This window comes from Miscanthus floridulus, chromosome 10 (genome assembly GCF_019320115.1).
Source record: "Miscanthus floridulus cultivar M001 chromosome 10, ASM1932011v1, whole genome shotgun sequence".
NCBI lineage: Eukaryota > Viridiplantae > Streptophyta > Magnoliopsida > Poales > Poaceae > Miscanthus > Miscanthus floridulus.
In genome coordinates this window covers 55404852-55422834 of record NC_089589.1, presented here as the reverse complement: position 1 = coordinate 55422834, position 17983 = coordinate 55404852, and the positions used below count along the sequence as shown (strand labels likewise).

The 17983-nt window shown below is 46.2% G+C and overlaps 1 protein-coding gene across 1 annotated transcript; it reads left to right on the top strand.

Annotated features, from left to right (window-relative positions):
- Positions 1-15081: 15081 nt before the first annotated feature.
- On the top strand, positions 15082-16628 carry LOC136490273 (2-alkenal reductase (NADP(+)-dependent)-like). The gene is made up of 3 exons (XM_066486754.1): positions 15082-15393; positions 15511-15688; positions 15790-16628. Exons 1-3 carry the CDS (start codon positions 15130-15132, stop codon positions 16416-16418), a joined length of 1071 nt encoding a protein of 356 aa, XP_066342851.1. The 5' UTR covers positions 15082-15129; the 3' UTR covers positions 16419-16628.
- Positions 16629-17983: the final 1355 nt, after the last annotated feature.

Here is a 17983-nt window from a genome sequence, read left to right as displayed (position 1 = left end):
CACATGTCACATATCACAATTACGTAAATATCATTATCACATAAATATAGTTTAATGCATGAAAGTAAACACACGACGAATGCATAATAGTGTATCACACATAAAAACCAAATGTAATAGATAAGCTAATAAGTAAGCTCCCCTTAAATGTCGCTCCCCTAAGTCTAACATAGTCGAACCCTCTCCCCCTTTGGTGTCAAACACCAAAACCTAAGGGTCAGTCGACGGGGCTACAGTGGACGAGCCGAGCGCTGAGGTACGTGGAGCGAGCTGGAACTAGGTGCCATCATCATCTGACCCTGAGCTCTGAGCAGTCTGACCCTCTGTAGCTGGTAGTGACGCTGAAGCGGTCTGGGTTAGAGCTAGGACTAGAGCTGCTGTAGACTGTGCAGGTATGACTAAAGCAGCCGACTCTGATGATGCCACCGAGGATGGGAGCGTCTTTGTCGTCGTAGTGATAGGTGTAGCTGTAGAAGGACCTGGGACATGTAGGTATGGTGGAGTAGGCTACCCTATCAACTTGCTGAAGGTCGCTCCAAGACTCCTGGAGACTGAAGTGTCTGCCACAAGCAGCGGCAATGTTTGAGTCGGTGTGAAGCCCGTTTGAAGTGGTGTGAACTACAGGGCTAGCACTGGCGAAGCAAACCACTGGGACACCTACTCTGTAGGTGAAGCAAACTATGCTGGTGGCTATCCCTGACTCTAAAGCCCACTAGACTATAACGCTAGAGTCATAGAAGTTGTGGTAGGCTGACCAATCTGGGGTGATGGCTGTGGCAGTGGAGCCTCTATAGCTGTCACAACATGTTGCATAAATCCAAGAAGTTGCTGCTGCATGAGGAGCTGCTACTGATGCATAGCCTACTACTGCTGTATGGCCTACTGTAGCTGCTGGATGGCCTGCTACAGCTGCTGGATGGCCTGCTGCTATCGCTAGAACTCATCCTACCGAGTCTAGAACTATGCGAAAGTAGCAGCTATCTCCTGAGACTAGCGAGTCTGATCCTGCCTCATTCGCTCAAGTATGGCAAGTAGAGCGGGGTCTGTCTGTGGGGCAGGTGGAGCTGAACTAGAGCTACCGGCCTCATGGTCATGTTGTCGTGGAGGCATCTAAGGAATGGCATGGTAGTCATCATCTGAGCTATCACTAGGGTCGCTCCCGACCATCCCCTCCTACTGAGCCTCTAACTGCTCCTCCTCTATAGCTGCAATGCCCCTGATGATCTCATCCTACTAGGCTACAGTCTCTGGCACATCTGGACGATGGCATGGCTGACTGGGTGGCCTCACTGCACTGTGGTGGAGCATCTGAGTCATGTTGTATGCAGGAAACTCTATCGTAGCACCATTGTACTTAGCTAGCATCTCAGGTGGCCTCATAGTAACTGCCCTGTGAATAAGAAAAGTGATCTAGTGGGCATATGGCAGTTGTCGATGACCTCTGAACCCCTCAGCAATAGTATCCTCCATCTCTGATAGAAGGAGATCCCAAATATCAAAAACGGTCTGCTACATCAGGGAGTTGATAAGCCATAGCTGTATGCAAGTCAAGCCCTCACGATACCCCATCCTCGGAAGCAGTGTCCTCCTCATGATAGCCTCAAGCACTCTAGCAGTAGGAGTGAGGTCACTGGGGTTTCTACGTGACCACTCACCAAAGGGCTCAGTGAAGCAATGGCGAACCAAATCTGTAGGGGGCACCATACTGCCATGTGGGCATCTAGGAGGCGCTGTCTGTCCATAGCAAACCTCATGTAGTCTGATGGGCTACTCCTAAAGCCTGAGTATCTCCTTGACCCTATTGCTCATCAGCTTGTAATCTCTGCCTCTGAATGCAAAGTATATAAATCTGTAGAATAGGTCAATCCATAGTGTAGCATAGAACTCTTGGACCCAAGATGGAACATACAAGCATGTCTGTCCGAGCAGATCTGTCAGCCCTGGCAAATAGGATAAGTACTAATGAATGTGCTCTCCAGCTGCTGCTACAATAGACTCAATGCTGCACACCCTTTGAGATCTGAATACAGCACCACTGTTAAGGTATGCATGATAGAAATCCTCCTACAGTGGTGTGTAGAAGCCCTCTGATGCACACTCATCCCACCTCAGCGGAAACCACTGCTCAAAGTCCACAAATCTGAGCTGCTACACCTGCTTGGCCGTGGTGGCCCTCAGATCTAGATGAGTCACTAGAGGCAGACCCTATGGTCTAGGAGGTGGACGAGAACCCCTCCGCTGTGTCTCTGGCCTTGGTGTGACTGGAGCACGGGTACGACCAGAGCGGCGTAGCTGTGGCTGAGGTGCCAGCTCTGTCTCCTTGACCTGCTTGGCCTGCTGTCCCTCCTAAGTCTACTCTGCTGGCTGTGGCTGCTGCTGTGACTACCCCTGAGACTGACTCTCATCAATAGCAATATGCCTTCCTCCAACCATGAGTGTCCCAGCTGGACCACCATTACGGCGCTCGACTTGCTCAAGTGCATCCCTCGTAGCTGGTGAAAGTTGTTGATCTGCTATAACAACACCACTGCAAGCACCTCCTCTCTAGGCACGCTCTGCAGCCTCTGCAACTATGGCTGCTCTAGCTATATCTACATCTGGATACTTCTGCTTCTTTGATGCCAGCTTCTTTGTTGCCTTGCCTTTTGCATCTGCATACTGGCGAGGCAGGGGCCTCTGGTCCTCATCACCAGGACCTCCTCCGACATTCTTCACATGAGCCACCTTAAGGATCTGAAGAGAATAACTGTCACAGACAAAGATCGACTACCAACTATCACTTTCGAGGCTTGGCCTCGATCCGTAGTCGCGAGCTTGGCCTCGACTTGACTGACAACTTCAAATAGGACCTCAATGGCACTGACTCGCTGCACGATAGAATAGAGGATATACAAATAATATAAATAAGCATCTAGAGATACAAAATCCTAGGAAGCAAGCAACTAGGTACGAAATTGGAAACGAGGGCTTGCTACCTGACGAACCGGCAAATCGACGAGAAGAGGAATGAATTGGGGAACCATCGGATCAGCAATGCGAGGCTAGGGTTCATGATGCGCTGGATCAGCACTGGAGATGCAATGGCGGTGCTATAGCAAGCTAGGGCACAAGCAAGCTAGGGCACGACAGTGGCACTAGAGCATGAGGGCGGCACTGGTGAGGTGGTGCTTCTGCTGTGGGGGCTCAGAGGCGCGTGGGCACGGCGACACAGTGTGGTCGGGTGACACTGCTGCGGTAGCGCGGGCGCTGTGGTACGGCGGCGTGGTGGATGCCCAGCAGAGCAGATGGCATGGGCAGGAGCTGCGCTGGCGAATCCAATGGCTAGGGCACGCTGTGGCGGCTTAGGATGCGAGGTCGGCGCGGGTACGAGGCTAGGTCAACCGAAGATAGGATTTTATGGTGGCCCCCGAACAAAATAGATTAGGAAAGGGAGAAGAATCTAGATTTCGCACGTAATCTATTGACTGGACGCTCCGGTGGCAGCGACCAGACGCTGCCACCCAACGTCCAGTCGATTCTAGAGAGGTCCAAGACCCCTAGAATCGTGACCAGATGCGTCCGGTGGACACCGACCAGACGCAGCCAGAGTCCGGTCACACTTGCCTTGATCGCCTTCTAGCTCGATCGGACACTGGATCGCCATCTGACCAGACGTAGGAAAAACACTATTTCAGCATCGAGTCACTCCTTCTCGACAGCTGTTCACCTCCGGTGAACTGACCAGACGCTGGACTTCAAAGTCCGGTGCAGCGTCCGGTCACTCTTTTTCCAGCAAATCTTCAAAGTCCTTCGTGTTGCCTGTTCCCAATCATGTCCCAACTCGAATAAGACCCAAATAAACACCAGTTGGGACTAATGTGAGTGACCTCTCTCAAACCCTCAAAAAATTTTAAAATATTTGCCTAAGGCTATAATTCTTTTTAAGAAAATAGGCAATAAGAGGGCAATTGAAGACAAACGACAAAGCAACATTTATGCATATGCAATGCAAAGCTTGAAAATAAATCTAGTTGCTTGTCAATTTTGATCCAAGGTTAAGCTTCTTCACTCGCTTTTCGATGGTTATCTTAACCATGTTAGACAAGCCCTATATGCATGGCCAAAGATTAAACATGTAGTATATTACAATGCAATGCAAGGGACAACACAAGCTCATTTTTTAGCGAAGTTACTAAAATCAAGCACATTGAGCTCATTCCGCAATCTACAAAATGTTGCCTCATCTAGTGGTTTAGTGAAGATATCCGCCAATTGATCCTTGGTCCTTACACCTTCTAGTGAAATATCATTTTTAGCAACATGATCTCTAAGAAAGTGATGGCGGATATCTATGTGCTTGGTGCGAGAGTGTTGAACTGGATTATTTGCAAGTTTTACCGTACTTTCATTGTCGCACAAAAGAGGTACTTTTTCTAGAACTACACCATAGTCTAGCAAAGTTTGTTTCATGTAAAGTATTTGTGCACAACGAGCACCTGCGGCAATGTATTCTGCTTCAGCGGTGGACAAAGCCACACTATTTTGTTTCTTGGAGGACCAAGACACAAGTGATCTACCAAGCAAATGGCACCCTCCAGATGTGCTTTTTCTATCAACTTTGCAACCGGCATAATCCAAATCGGAATAGCCAACTAGTTCAAATATAGCTCCTTTGAGATACCAAAGGTCAATGCTTGGTGTGTGCTTAGGATACCTAAGGATTCTTTTTACGGCAATTAAATATGTTTCCTTAGGATTAGCTTGAAATCTAGCACACATACACACACTAAACATGATGTCGGGCCTAGATGCAGTTAAATACAACAAGCTACCAATCATAGAGCGCTAGAGAGTTTGATCAACCTGAGTTACCTCCCTTATCTAGGTCGAGATGTCCATTAGTTGGCATTGGTGTCTTGATTGGCTTACATTCATCCATTTTGAACCTCTTGAGAAGACCTTTTGTATATTTCTCTTTAGAGATGAAGATCCCTTCTCTCATTTGCTTGACTTGAAAACCAAGAAAGAATGTAAGCTCTCCAATCATTGACATCTCGAACTCCTTCGATATCAATTCACCAAACTCTTTGCAAGAATCTTCATTTGATGATCCAAAGATGATATCATCAACATACACTTGACAAATGAAGATATGTCCATCAAGCTTCTTGGTGAATAGTGTGGTGTCGACCTTCCCAATGGTGAAGCCCTTCTCAATGAGGAAGTCACGAAGACGCTCATAACATGCTCTTGGGGCTTGCTTAAGCCCATGTAGTGCCTTGGACAACCTATAAACATGATTAGGATATCTAGGGTCTTCAAACCCGGGAGGTTGATCAACATAGACTAGTTCATTAATAAAGCCATTTAAAAATGCACTTTTCACATCCATTTGATATAATTTCATTTCATGATGTGATGCATATGCAAGGAGAATACGAATGGCTTCTAATCTTGCAACTGGTGCAAAGGTCTCTCCAAAATCCAAACCTTCAACTTGAGAGAACCCCTTTGCAACTAGTCTTGCCTTGTTCCTCACAATGACACCTTGATCATCTTGCTTGTTGCGGAACACCCACTTTGTTCCAATGACTCTTGCACTTTGAGGTCGCTCTTCAAGAGTTCAAACTTCATTGCGGGTGAAGTTGTTCAACTCTTCATGCATAGCATTTATTCAATCTAGATCTTGAAGAGCTTCTTCTACCTTAGTGGGCTCATAACAAGAGACAAAAGAGTGATGAGCAATAAATGAAGCAAGTTTTTGTGATCGAGTCATTACACCCTTTGATGGACTCCCTATGATGAGATCTTGTGGATGATCTTGTAGTAGAGGTGTATTTCTTCTATTGACCACTTGAGGGGGAGGTTGTGGAGCATCAACATCTTGTGCCTTGTACCACCATTTGCTCATGGGAGACATGAGTATCTTCATTTTCTACTCTCCCATCTTTTTCACCATCTTGTAGGCACATTTGATGAAGAAGGTGGATCTATCACTTGTACATCATCTTCATCATCTTTTGGCTTGATGTCTCCAACCGGAATGTTCTTCATAGCCTCCCTCAATGGTTCATCACCTACATCATCAAGATTCTCATGTGCTCCTTGGGAGCTATTAGATTCATCTAATTCCACATCATATGTTTCTTCAACCAAGCCTGGTGGCATGATTAAATACTCTATATGCTTTGGACTTTGATGAGTAACCAACAAGAAAACCAATATCACAACTGTCTTAGAAACTTCCCTAGGTGTTGCCGCTTCTTGTAGATGTAGCACTTTGCAACCAAACACCCTAAAGAAGGAGACGTCCTGGCTTCTTCCCATTGAGCAACTCATAAGGTGTCTTGCCAAGGAACTTTTGAAGGAATAGGCAGGTTGGATGCATAGCATGCGGTGTTGATAGCTTTCGCCCATTAGAGCTTCGGGGGTGTTGTACTCATCTAGCATTGTTCTTGTAAGAGTGATCAATGTCTAGTTCTTTCTCTCAACTACACCATTTTAGTTGAGGAGTATATGTTCCGCAGACCTCATGCTTGATCCCAACTTCATCACAATAGGCTTCTATGTTTGTGTTGTCAAATTCCTTCCCATTGTCACTTCTTATCTTCTTGAGCTTCACTTCAAATTCATTCTGAGCTCTCTTGGCAAACTTCTTGAAGCAAGATGCAACTTCAGGATTTGTCATGAAGAAAGAATACACATGTGTACCTTGAATAGTCATCAACAATCACAAGACAATAGAGATTTCCTCCCAAACTCTTGTATGTTGTTGGTCCAAATAAGTCCATATAAAGGAGTTCTAGCACTCTTGTGGTTAACATGAAAGCTTTTGTTGGATGTGTATTTGCAACTTGCTTGCCAGCTTGACATGCACTACAAAGATTGTCCTTCTCAAACTTCACATCCTTCAACCCTCTCACCAAATCATTCTTCATTAGCTTCTTGAGTGAGCTCATCCCAACATGAGCAAGTCTTCTATGCCATAGCCACCCAAGTGTTGTTTTGGTGAATAGGCATGTCTTCAAGTTTGCATCTTCAGAGGTGAAGTCCACTAGATATAGGTTGTTGTATCTAAATCCTTTGAATATCACTTGATCATCATCCTTCTTAGATACAACAACTTCCTTCTCGGTGAACATGCATTGGAAGCCAAGATCACACAATTATCCAATGGATAGCAAGTTGAAGCTCAATGAGGCAACATATAGCACATTTGAGATAGAATGATCATTTGATATTGCCACTTTACCCAATCCTTTGACTTTGCCCTTTGAGTTATCTCCAAATGTGATTCTTTCTTGACCATCTACTTCTTCATCTAGTGAGGTGAACATACAAGGAATCACCGATCATATGTTGTGTGCAACCACTATCAATAATCCAATGACTTCCACCGGTCTTGTAGTTCACCTACACACAAGAGATCATGCTTTAGGAACCCAAACTTGTTGAGGGCCCTTCACCTTCTCAACAAGTGACTTTGCAACCCAAATTTTCTTAGGCCTATTCTTGTTTGGAGGTCCGAAGAACATGACTTTCATATTTTCACTAGAATCCTTTCTAAGCATGTAATGAGCATTGAAGGCAAAAGGTCTAGCATGCTTGGGCAAGGGTTGTGGTGGTGGAGTTTGGCACTCATGGGCAAAGTGACCTTCTTGTCCACACTCAAAGCATCTCTTTGGCTTCGGCTTTGATTTGTGTTGTTGTTGAGCTTGAGCCTTCTTCTCTTGATTTGCCAAATATCCAATTCCACTTCTATCCATCTTCATGATGGTGTTCATTAGTAGCTCACTTTGAAGATGCTTGCCTCTTGTGAACTTGCTCAATCCAATCTTGAGATGCTCTTTCTCCAACTTGAGCTTCTTGTTCTCTTCCTTGAGTGCATCATTGTTCTTCTCTTCCTTGAGCTTCTTGTTTTCTTCTTTGAGCTTCTCATTCTCAAGAATCAAGTCACCATCATGATCAAGAGTTTCTAGCACAATAGTGTTATGGCTTTTGATGTCTTCAAGATCTTTCTTAAGCTTTTCATTGTCATTCTTGAGCTTGACAAACTCATCATAATCATCGGCCTCAACCACTTGCTTGCCCTTGCTACTAGAACTTTGCTCAATGCTCTCAATGATCAAATCATCACATGATGTAGCTATATCAATCTTAACAACATTGTTAGTAGCATCATGTGGCTCATTGGATAAATATTCTTGAGCAATGCCAAGATTATCATGATTAATGTTAAGAGTAGTATATTCTTCTTTTAGCTTATTGTGGCTAGTGATGAGCTCATTGTGTATCCTCTCAAGTTTATCATGTTTATCTTTAAGCTCTTTCTTAGAAGATTTGAGCTCCTTCAGTTTGGATGATATAGCATCATTTGCTTCTCTACGCTCAACACTAGCCTTTTTGGCTATATCACATTTAGCTAAAAGGGAATCATTTTTAGCCTCTAGCTTTTCATTCTTAGCTCTAGTCTTTATAATGATCTTAGTGTATTGTTTAAGCAATCTAGCAAGATCATCATAAGAAGGTGATTCATATTCATCACCATCACTATCGCTATTATCATTACTAGCATGTTCATCACCACTACTATCATCATCATTTGATACCTTACGTTCATCCTCGGCCATAAGGCATAGGTGTGTAGAGGATGATGGCGGTGGTGGTGGTGAAGATGATAAGAGTCAATAGCAATGGCGGCCACCTTCTCGTTGTCACTATCATCATCGGATGAGCCACTAGATGAATCAATGTCCGTGAGCCAATCATCGACAATGTATGCCTTTCCACTCTTCTTCCTTCTTGTGGAAGTACTTCTTCTTGCCATCTCTCTTCTTGTATGGCTTGTTCTTCTTCTTCTCAGCTTCATCTTCATTACTTGAGTCATCTTTCTTGCCCTTGTACTTGTTCTTGAACTTGTCTTTCTTGGGCTTGGTGCATTGGTAGATGACCAAGTTCTCCACAATTGTAGCAATCCATTTCGGAGATTGGCTTCCTTCTAGAGCTTGTGAAGAACTTCTTCTTGCCATCAAACTTGATGCCACTCTTGTTTAGCTTCTTTAGCATCTTGGCGGTTTTTCTCACCATGAGAGCAAGACTTGCATCATCAACTTCATCATCACTTGAGCTCTCATACTCAAGTCTGCTTTGCCCTTCTCTTGGCTAGCTTTGAATGCTAAGTCCTTATCTTTCTTCTTGATAGAGGATGAGTCATCTTGTGGCGTGATGTGCATATACATCTCATGAGCATTGATCTTTCCCAAGATTTGTGTCGGTGTAGCGGTGGAAAGATCACCTTGATGAAGCACAGTCACAATATGCCCATATTTGTCAATGGGGAGGACACTCAAAATCTTTCTTACAACATCGGATGGTTGCATTTGAGTGAGTCCAAGCCCATTGACTTCCTCTACAAGAACATTCAAGCGTGAATACATCTCATTAGCACATTCTTTGGGAAGCATCTCAAAAGAGTTAAGCTTTTTCATGATAAGATGATAGCGTTCCTCACGCTCACTCTTTGTTCCCTCATGGAGCGCACAAACGTCCGACCATAGTGCATGGGCATCTTGGTGGCTTCCTCACCTAGTTGAACACATCTTTGCAAAGACCTCTAAAGATGGTGTTTCGAGCCTTTGCATTCCATTTCTCGTAATTCACCTCATCGCCTTGTAGGTGTGTAGCATCCTGAGGTTTTGGGAAGCCTTGTGAGGCGGCTCTAAGTATTCCAACATCTAGAGCTTCTAAGTACGCCTCCATGCGAATTTTCAATATGGAAAATTGTCCCCCTCAAAGATAGGAGGAGGTCCATCCCCTGTGAGACATCTTTCTCTAGGCGGTTAACCCTAAATACATGAGCACGAGGCTCTGATACCAATTGAAAGGATCAAGATGCTCAAGAGGGGGGGTGAATTAGGCTAATTCTAAATTTCTTTGCAATAATCAAGTCCTACGGTTAGTCCAATTAACCCCTTGTGCCTAGAAAGTGTATCTATTGATCTAACGCACAAAAGTTTAGCAACCTATGTTCCAATCCTACTTCTAGCATAGCAATTCTATGAATGTAAATGACAAGAATTGAATTGCTCAAAGTAAATGCTCAAAGTAAAGAGAGAAGGAGGAATGCGACGATGTTTTGCTGAGGTATCAGAGAGTCGCCACTCCCCACTAGTCCTCGTTGGAGCACCCGCACAAGGGTGTAGCTCCCCCTTGATCGACGCAAGGATCAAGTGCTCTCTACAGGTTGATTCTTTGACACTCCGTCACGGTGAATCACCCACAACCGCTCACAACTTGAGTTGGGTCATCCACAAGCTCCGTCGGATGATCACCAAGCTCCCAATCACCACCAAGCCTGTCTAGGTGATGGCGATCACCAAGAGTAACAAGCATGAACTCTCACTTGACCACGACAAGCCTAATGAGAAGGGTGGATGCACACTTTGCTACTCTTGCTTCACTAATGAGGGCTCTCTTTGGGATTCTCAAATCTCAATCACCTCACTAGGACCTTGCTCTTCTTGGCACTCACAAACGTGTTTCTTAGCTGTTGGAATGAGCAAAAGTACCCCCACACACGAATGGAGGTTGTATTTATAACACCAACTGAAAAACAAACCGTTATGTGCCTCTGCGGGGTGACCGGACGCTCTGGTCATGTTGACCGGATGCTCTGGTCAGTATACCCTGAACTCCAGTGTTTAAGAGGTGACCAGACGCTGGCCAGCATCCGGTCAGCACTGACCGGACGCGTCTGGTCACAATTTACCCTCACTAGAACCTTACTGATATCGACCAGACGCTTGACCCCCAGCGTCCAGTCACTTACTAAGCAGCGTACAGTCAGTAGCGGGAACCTGACTGGCGTCCGGTCAGCACTGACCGGACACATCCGCTCAGGATTCACCCCTCTCTGGAACCTTACTGGAGTCGACCGGACACTGGCCCTCAGCGTCCGGTCACTTCACCTCTCAGCGTCTGGTCACTTCTAAGCGACTTCACCTTGATCAAATGAACTGACCGGACTCTGTGCTAGCGTTCGATCACACCGAAGCCAGCATCCGGTCAGCATTTGACCCTCCATTCACTTCCAACTCTCGATCATACATGAATGAAGTTTGCTCCATTGGATCCAAGGGCTATTTTGGAGCTACCTAGTGCTAGATTTAGCAAGTGTGCACCACACCTAACTCACTAGACTCACCTAGGTCAAGCTACCCGTCCATACCCCCCTTAATAGTATGGCCAAAGGAAAAACAAAGTCCTAAACTACTCTAAGTGTCTCTCCAACTCCAATCGACACTTAGAACTAGTCCATCCTTAACCTTGTCGTCCATCCTTTGAAAACCAAAATGATTTCCATCGTAGGGGCATGACAACCATGATTGCCCAATCATCTCCATTACCATGACCTAACTTAATTGCCTCTACAAAACACACGTTAGTCATAGGAATCTTGTGTTGTCATTAATCACCGAAACCCATCTAGGGGCCTAGAATGCTTTCACACACAGGCCGCACTAGGGGGCTAGGGAAAGGATGACCTAGGAAGCAAGGATTCGAAGTGGATAGACACATATACAAGAAACATGGTAGAGACCAGGGAGGAGCAAGGACTGTCTACGGAGCCACGGATATTAATGACGCCGCCTGGAAGAACTGGCATTAGTTGGCAACCCTCCGAAAGTTCCTAGCAGCCAAGGTTCCACTGCAGCCACAACCCTCATCAATCGCATACGGGAACCAACTAGTTGCACCTTGGTGTTTCTCAGCGGCCGGTAGAACACTGTGATGGAGGTGGCAACGGGTGTGGCACATCCTCCCGGTGGCTTACACCACAATAAAAACATATCGTCGGACTACACTAGGGTCGAGGTGCATACCGTGAAGCCCGAGTTCATGCAGTGGAGGATAGACTACGCAACTCCTGAGGGGCTGGAGTTACTCGGAGACGTTATGGGGCAGTTCATCCTCTGGCATAAATGGGACATTATATTGACTGCTTCTTCGCCGCATCCTCCTGTCCCAAATTTGGAGCGAGTTGTTGAGGTTGGAGAGATATTTTCACCAGTCTCGTGACCACCACATTCCTGAGATGCCACATTCTTCCCCGCCTCCTAGCGAGCATGTGCCTGATGAGATGCCACAACCTTCTCCAGCTCGTACCGAGCAAGTGCGTGATGAGATGCCACAGTCTTCTCAACAAGCACAGCCGATACATGAACAACTGAGTGCCTCCTGAAGAAGGTGATGCATAAGAAGATGAGGACGTGCCTGAATGGGAACTTCGAAAGGAGCATCCAATCACCATAAGGCCAGTTTATGTTCCGATGAAAGATGTCTCGTCGGTGTCCAAGTGGTATTCCCATGAACTAGTTCAAGCCTGAGAACCAAGTTAAAAAAGTCCCATCATGGGGTTCTAAGGAGGCCATCACTAGCAAACTCCACCAAATTGCAAAGCAGTATTCAAATGTTGATGCCATCAAATGGTAAAAGGATTGCCTGAAAACATATGAAAGAGGCAAGCCCTTCCTACCAAACCGGGACATCCAGCGCCTACCACTTAGAATGAGAAGGTTCCATGTTTGGTACTTGCGTGTCCTCCCAACGAGCATAGACCTCATATAAGCATGCTTCCCCACTGGCACATTTGGAAGCCCAGTCGGGAAAATTGTCTTTGACTTCAATGACATGCAGACACACTTTCACCTGGGAGCAATAGAGATGAATCTAATTCGCACGTGGTGCCTGTAAGTCCTTGTCCTCCCGATATGATATGAATATAATCTTTGAATTTTGTTGTAACTAACCCATGTCGTGATTTGTAGAATGCAAGTGCACATTGTCAAACAAATACCAAGTGTGAAAGCCGGGTATATAGACCCTCAAGCTATAGCCCAAACAAATTTTAATTACCCTAAACAGTGGAAACTGGATGCCAAAGAGCTAGCTGCTGCAAATGCTCTTCTAGAGAAAGAGCACATCCGTATGGCGAAACTAAGGGAAGAGTCCCTTAAGGTTGCGGCATACATTGCCCTGGCTTTCAAAATTCTCCAACAGCACTCTACTATATGGCTACCATACAACTTCGAGTAAGTTCAACTCTATACTTAAAACTTTGTTCGATATATTTTATTCGATGCAAAAGAGCTTATCTAGTTCTATGATTAAATTCATGCAACAACCACTGGATTTGTATAGCCGTTGATGTCGGGAGGAGCATGGCATAGGTCTTTGATTCAATATATAGGGACCCGGTGACATACAAAGACTTCATATCGATTCTCAAGACGTATACATATCGACAATCCTCATTAGCTTATATGTTTGTATACATACTTGTAACGTTCACTTTTGGATACTAACAAGTTATATTTGCTAAAATAATTCGAACAGGGCATTTAGGTTCTAGTGTCACTAACCATCACGGAAGGCATGATCCAGCAAGGAAGGAAAAGCTGGCTATAAAAACACTATGTGTGGATAAGTATAACTTACTTCTTTAGTACTCCATTAAATAGTTATCAGAAGCATTACTTAACATTTTCATATGCAAAACACACAGTGCCCCAAGCAAAAGCCTGGGAGTATACATTGTGGATATTATATATGTTCTATGATGAGTAACACCGGTGCCTACAGGAGACACCCCTTAAGGGTAAGTTTAAACCTCTTCATCCCGTAGTATAAAAACTTCGTACATGGTATGAAATACTAAACTGAAACTTGTTCTCTTGTAGTGGAGAGAAGAGAAAGAAATGAAAATAGACCCATACAAGGATGACCAACTCTTAGAGCTCGTCGGCGATCCTTTACGACTTCATATTGGACCAGATTGTACACGTCAAAGGCGTCCTACCATGACTGAGAGTCTGACTTAGGGTAGAAATCCTCAGTACCAACACCTTCGTGACACTGAAAGGCTAGCTCTAGGACGTTGATAACAATGTGTATGAAATTTGACATTGGTTTTACCTTGTGAATTATGTCTATTTAATGATGGATTGTATATATTCTTGTGAATTGGACTTGTAATTGTAGTTTATATAATACTTTTGTGCTTATAGTCTAAGGGGTTCGGAACGCTGGTCGCAGGGCGTTCGGCAACACGAACGTGGTTTGGGACGTTGGTTGTGGGGCGTTCGGCAACGCAAATGCTGAATGGAATACGCGGAAACAAACAGTGTTCTGGTCGAATTTGAATTGTAAATTTGAATTTTTTTTTTGAGGAAAACGTACTGTAGGGGGCTGTTCTAGATTGAACTGCCCCTACAAACAGGTATTATAGGGCGGCTCGTACTACAGCCGTCCCTACAAATCGATTTATAGGGGTGATTGGTACTACAGCCGTCCCTATAAATCGATTTGTAGGGACGGCCTGAGAACCGCTTCTATAAATACATGATTTGTAGAGACGGTTTGGTAGGAGCGGCTAGTCAAATCGCCCCTACAGGGGTTACGAGCCGCCCCAAAATAAACATTTCTGTAGTAGTGTGGGCCTGTTGCACTTAGATTCTCGGCCCAAAAATAATAATCTGCAAAGGTGGTCGACGCCACGACTTGCATCCGACTGATCCGACGGGAAGATTGGGCCTGTTCGGCAGGACTGAAAAATACTGTTCCGGCTGATTGTTGTAAGAGAAAAATACTGTTTTGACAGAACATAAACAGTGATTTCGTGAGGTGGCTGGCCAGCCAGCCGGCCGGCAACCAGCCATTAGCGGTGGTGCACACTGCCGCACCGGCACATAAATTGGCCTAAGGATTTGGTCCGAGATGACCGAATTCCAGTGAAAATCACCTATTTCGGTGAGTCCTGAAATAATATTATACTGGTAAAAAACTTTCGACTAAATTCATAATTTTAGTCAAGTCTAGAGTTAACAGGGGTACGGGTCCAGTTGTGCATGGAATTTCCAGTCGAGTCCAGAGTCCTCTTCCGCACAAGCAAAGAAAAGGGTGAACAAACAGGTCCTGTTCCTGACGTCATGGATTACGTGTGCTCAGAAGACCGTCGTCATGCATGACTTCACACATGCGAAATGACTCTGGCGCACCGGCTGATGTGCGTCCCGTCTATAAAACTGTAAGAGGAGGAGCGCATGCTGCATCGGCTGTAGCATCTCTTTTATTCTTTCGCAGGCAGAGGAAATGGCCGGCAGCGGGGAGGAGGCAGCGACGGCGGCGGTGGTGCAGAACAAGAAGGTGGTGCTGAGGAGGCACGTCACCGGGTTCCCCACCGAAGACGACATGGAGATCACGGTGGGCACTACCGAGCAGCGTGTGCCGGCGGGCCTGACCGCTGTGCTTATCAAGAACCTCTACCTGTCCTGCGACCCCTGGATGCGTGGCCGCATGAGCAAGCACGACGACGGCGCCAACCCCGTGTCGGCCTCGGACTTTGTGATCGGAGAGGTACGCGTCCAAATTTGCTCCACCGGCCACCGCCGATTAGTCTCTTGTTAAGCGCCATTTGGAGCTTTAGAAATTAGAATCATAGGTGAAGAAATCTGCATGTGATTCATGAATCAGGCCATGGTCAATTACGGTGTGGGCAAGGTGATCGACTCGACGCACCCAGAGTTCATCGCCGGCGACCTCGTATGGGGGATGAGTGGATGGGAAGAGTACACCCTCGTCACCCAGCCGGAGTCCCTTCACAAGATCAACCACGCCGACCTGCCGCTCTCCTACTACACGGGCATTCTTGGTCAGCAACCTGCATTTTGTCTTGTTCCTCCATTCTCCTTTCAACATCTACTAGTAACTGACTGATGATACGATTCTGGAACCACCACTGCGACGTTGCAGGCATGCCGGGGCTGACTGCGTACGCTGGGTTTACCCAGGTCGCCAGGCCAAACAAAGGCGACTTCGTGTTCGTCTCAGCAGCGTCGGGCGCCGTCGGGCAGGTCGTCGGGCAGCTTGCCAAGATCGCCGGCTGCTACGTGGTCGGCAGCGCCGGCTCCGACGAGAAGGTGAGCCTCCTCAAGACCAAGTTCGGCTACGACGACGCCTTCAACTACAAGTCGGAGATCGACCTCAGCGCCGCGCTCAAGCGCTGCCTCCCCGACGGCATCGACATCTACTTCGACAACGTGGGCGGCACGACACTCGACGCCGCGCTGCTGCACATGCGCCACGGCGGCAGGGTCGCCGTCTGCGGGATGATCTCGCAGTACAACCTGGAGGAGCGGGACGGCCTGCGCAACCTGTTCTGCATCATCCCGAAGTCCATCCGGGTGGAGGGGTTCAACGTCAGTCGCTTCTTCCATCTGTACGCGAGGTTCGAGGAGGAGATGGCTGGGTACATCAAGGACAGGAAGGTCGCCGTCGTGGAGGACGTCGTCGAGGGCATTGAAAGCGCACCGGCAGCTCTGATCGGGTTGTTCTCTGGCAAAAATGTAGGGAAGCAGTTGGTTGCTATTGCAAGGGCATGAGTTGAAGCAGGAACTACATCGTAGTGACGAGACGAGCAAAACAAGTTTTGTGCTACTTGTGTGATGACAGCCCGAACCGGCGGTAATAGAGCTGCTCTGTACCGGTCCTTGTTATACGTATTAACAGAATAATACACGATCTTAACATCATTGCCGGTTCAAAAAAACCCCTTCACTGGTGGATTTTCAACCGGCAGTGACATACCAGCAGTGATGTGAGATTGACATTGACATCACTGTCGGTTCTTATGAACCGACAGTGATGTGGTTTCTAGAAAAGTAAAAAAATTCATTGAAAAAATAGGGAAATTTTTTTAATACCGGGAGAGGCCCCATTGGAGATTTTTTTTTACACTTGTTGTAAATTAATTTTAAATCTAACACTGTTTAATTTTTTTTCTTCTAAAACTAATACTTTTGGCTGCGCCTATTGTCATGGCGCGGCAAAACGTCTGCGCCGCGCCATGCATGGTGGCGCGGCGAGAGGAATGACGTGGCGACGACCGGGACGCTTACTAGTGACGTGGCAGGGTCTGTCGCGCCACCGATCTTGGCGCAGGCACTGACACGGCCCTAACCAGTGGCGCGGTAGAGCCGACTAGAGGCCCGCGGCCCTAGTCCCGTTGCGCCACGCCCGGCCCACCCTGCCTTCCCGCACGCACCCGCCGCCGCGCCTGCGCCGCGCCCACATGCTCACAAGAGCATTATCTTTGCCTAGCGCATGATCGTCCGTGCAGCCCACACGGCGCACTCGACAGATGTACCACACGACCCACACAACGCCATTAACTAATTAGGGGATGGATAGACCATAGATTATATTGTTTAGCACTCAACAGAGTAAGCTATACCACTTTGTTCTCTTATCTAACAAAATAGAGTAAGCTGTACCCTTGCCAAGCATAAAAGCTTTAATATCACTACTACAAAAGTTGGCACCAACGACTGACACACATGACCATAAGCGACTCTTATCAAACCCAAAAGCACAAGTCGAAAACAGTAGCAGAAAGCACTTCCCAAATCTCACTCTTTGCGAGTGATACGCACATTCATCCTGTACTTCTTGGTGTTCAGTGGCTCAAAAAGGCAGATATCTCCCAGCTGCAAATTGTTGTCACGTGCAAACCTATGCCCACCCTTTGGAAAGCCTTTTAACTTTGCGTTGAGCTTTTGGAGCCTGAATGCGGCAAATCACTTCCCAACTCTTGCCATGACACTGAAGAATCAACACTCTGCTCTTCAATGGAAGACATACATTAGAGTATTTTCTGGAGAATTTCTGGTTATAGAGGGAAAGGGTTTTCAGTGTTCGAAAGTCAAAATAGTTAAAGTTTTCCATCGTAACTTAGCTTGTAAATTTCTTCAAGGAGTCTAGGAAGCTAAACAACCTGCTTGTTGAAGGACATGCAATTGAAATGCAATATTAATATCAATCTGGAGCCAAAAAAAGAGAAAAACCTAACTCACCATAGCTTGAGATCTCCCAAAAATGTTTGACTTCTTCATAACACACACATAGATGGGGATTTCAGAACAAATAGCTAGGAGTCTCTCTTTCAGTT

Bases quoted from the DNA above. Each gene is read 5' to 3' on its own strand.
- LOC136490273 (XM_066486754.1), top strand. From the start codon at position 15,130: ATGGCCGGCAGCGGGGAGGAGGCAGCGACGGCGGCGGTGGTGCAGAAC. The intron at 15,394-15,510 runs GTACGCGTCCAA...TTCATGAATCAG, and splicing joins CGGACTTTGTGATCGGAGAG to GCCATGGTCAATTACGGTGT. The intron at 15,689-15,789 runs GTCAGCAACCTG...GCGACGTTGCAG, and splicing joins CTACTACACGGGCATTCTTG to GCATGCCGGGGCTGACTGCG.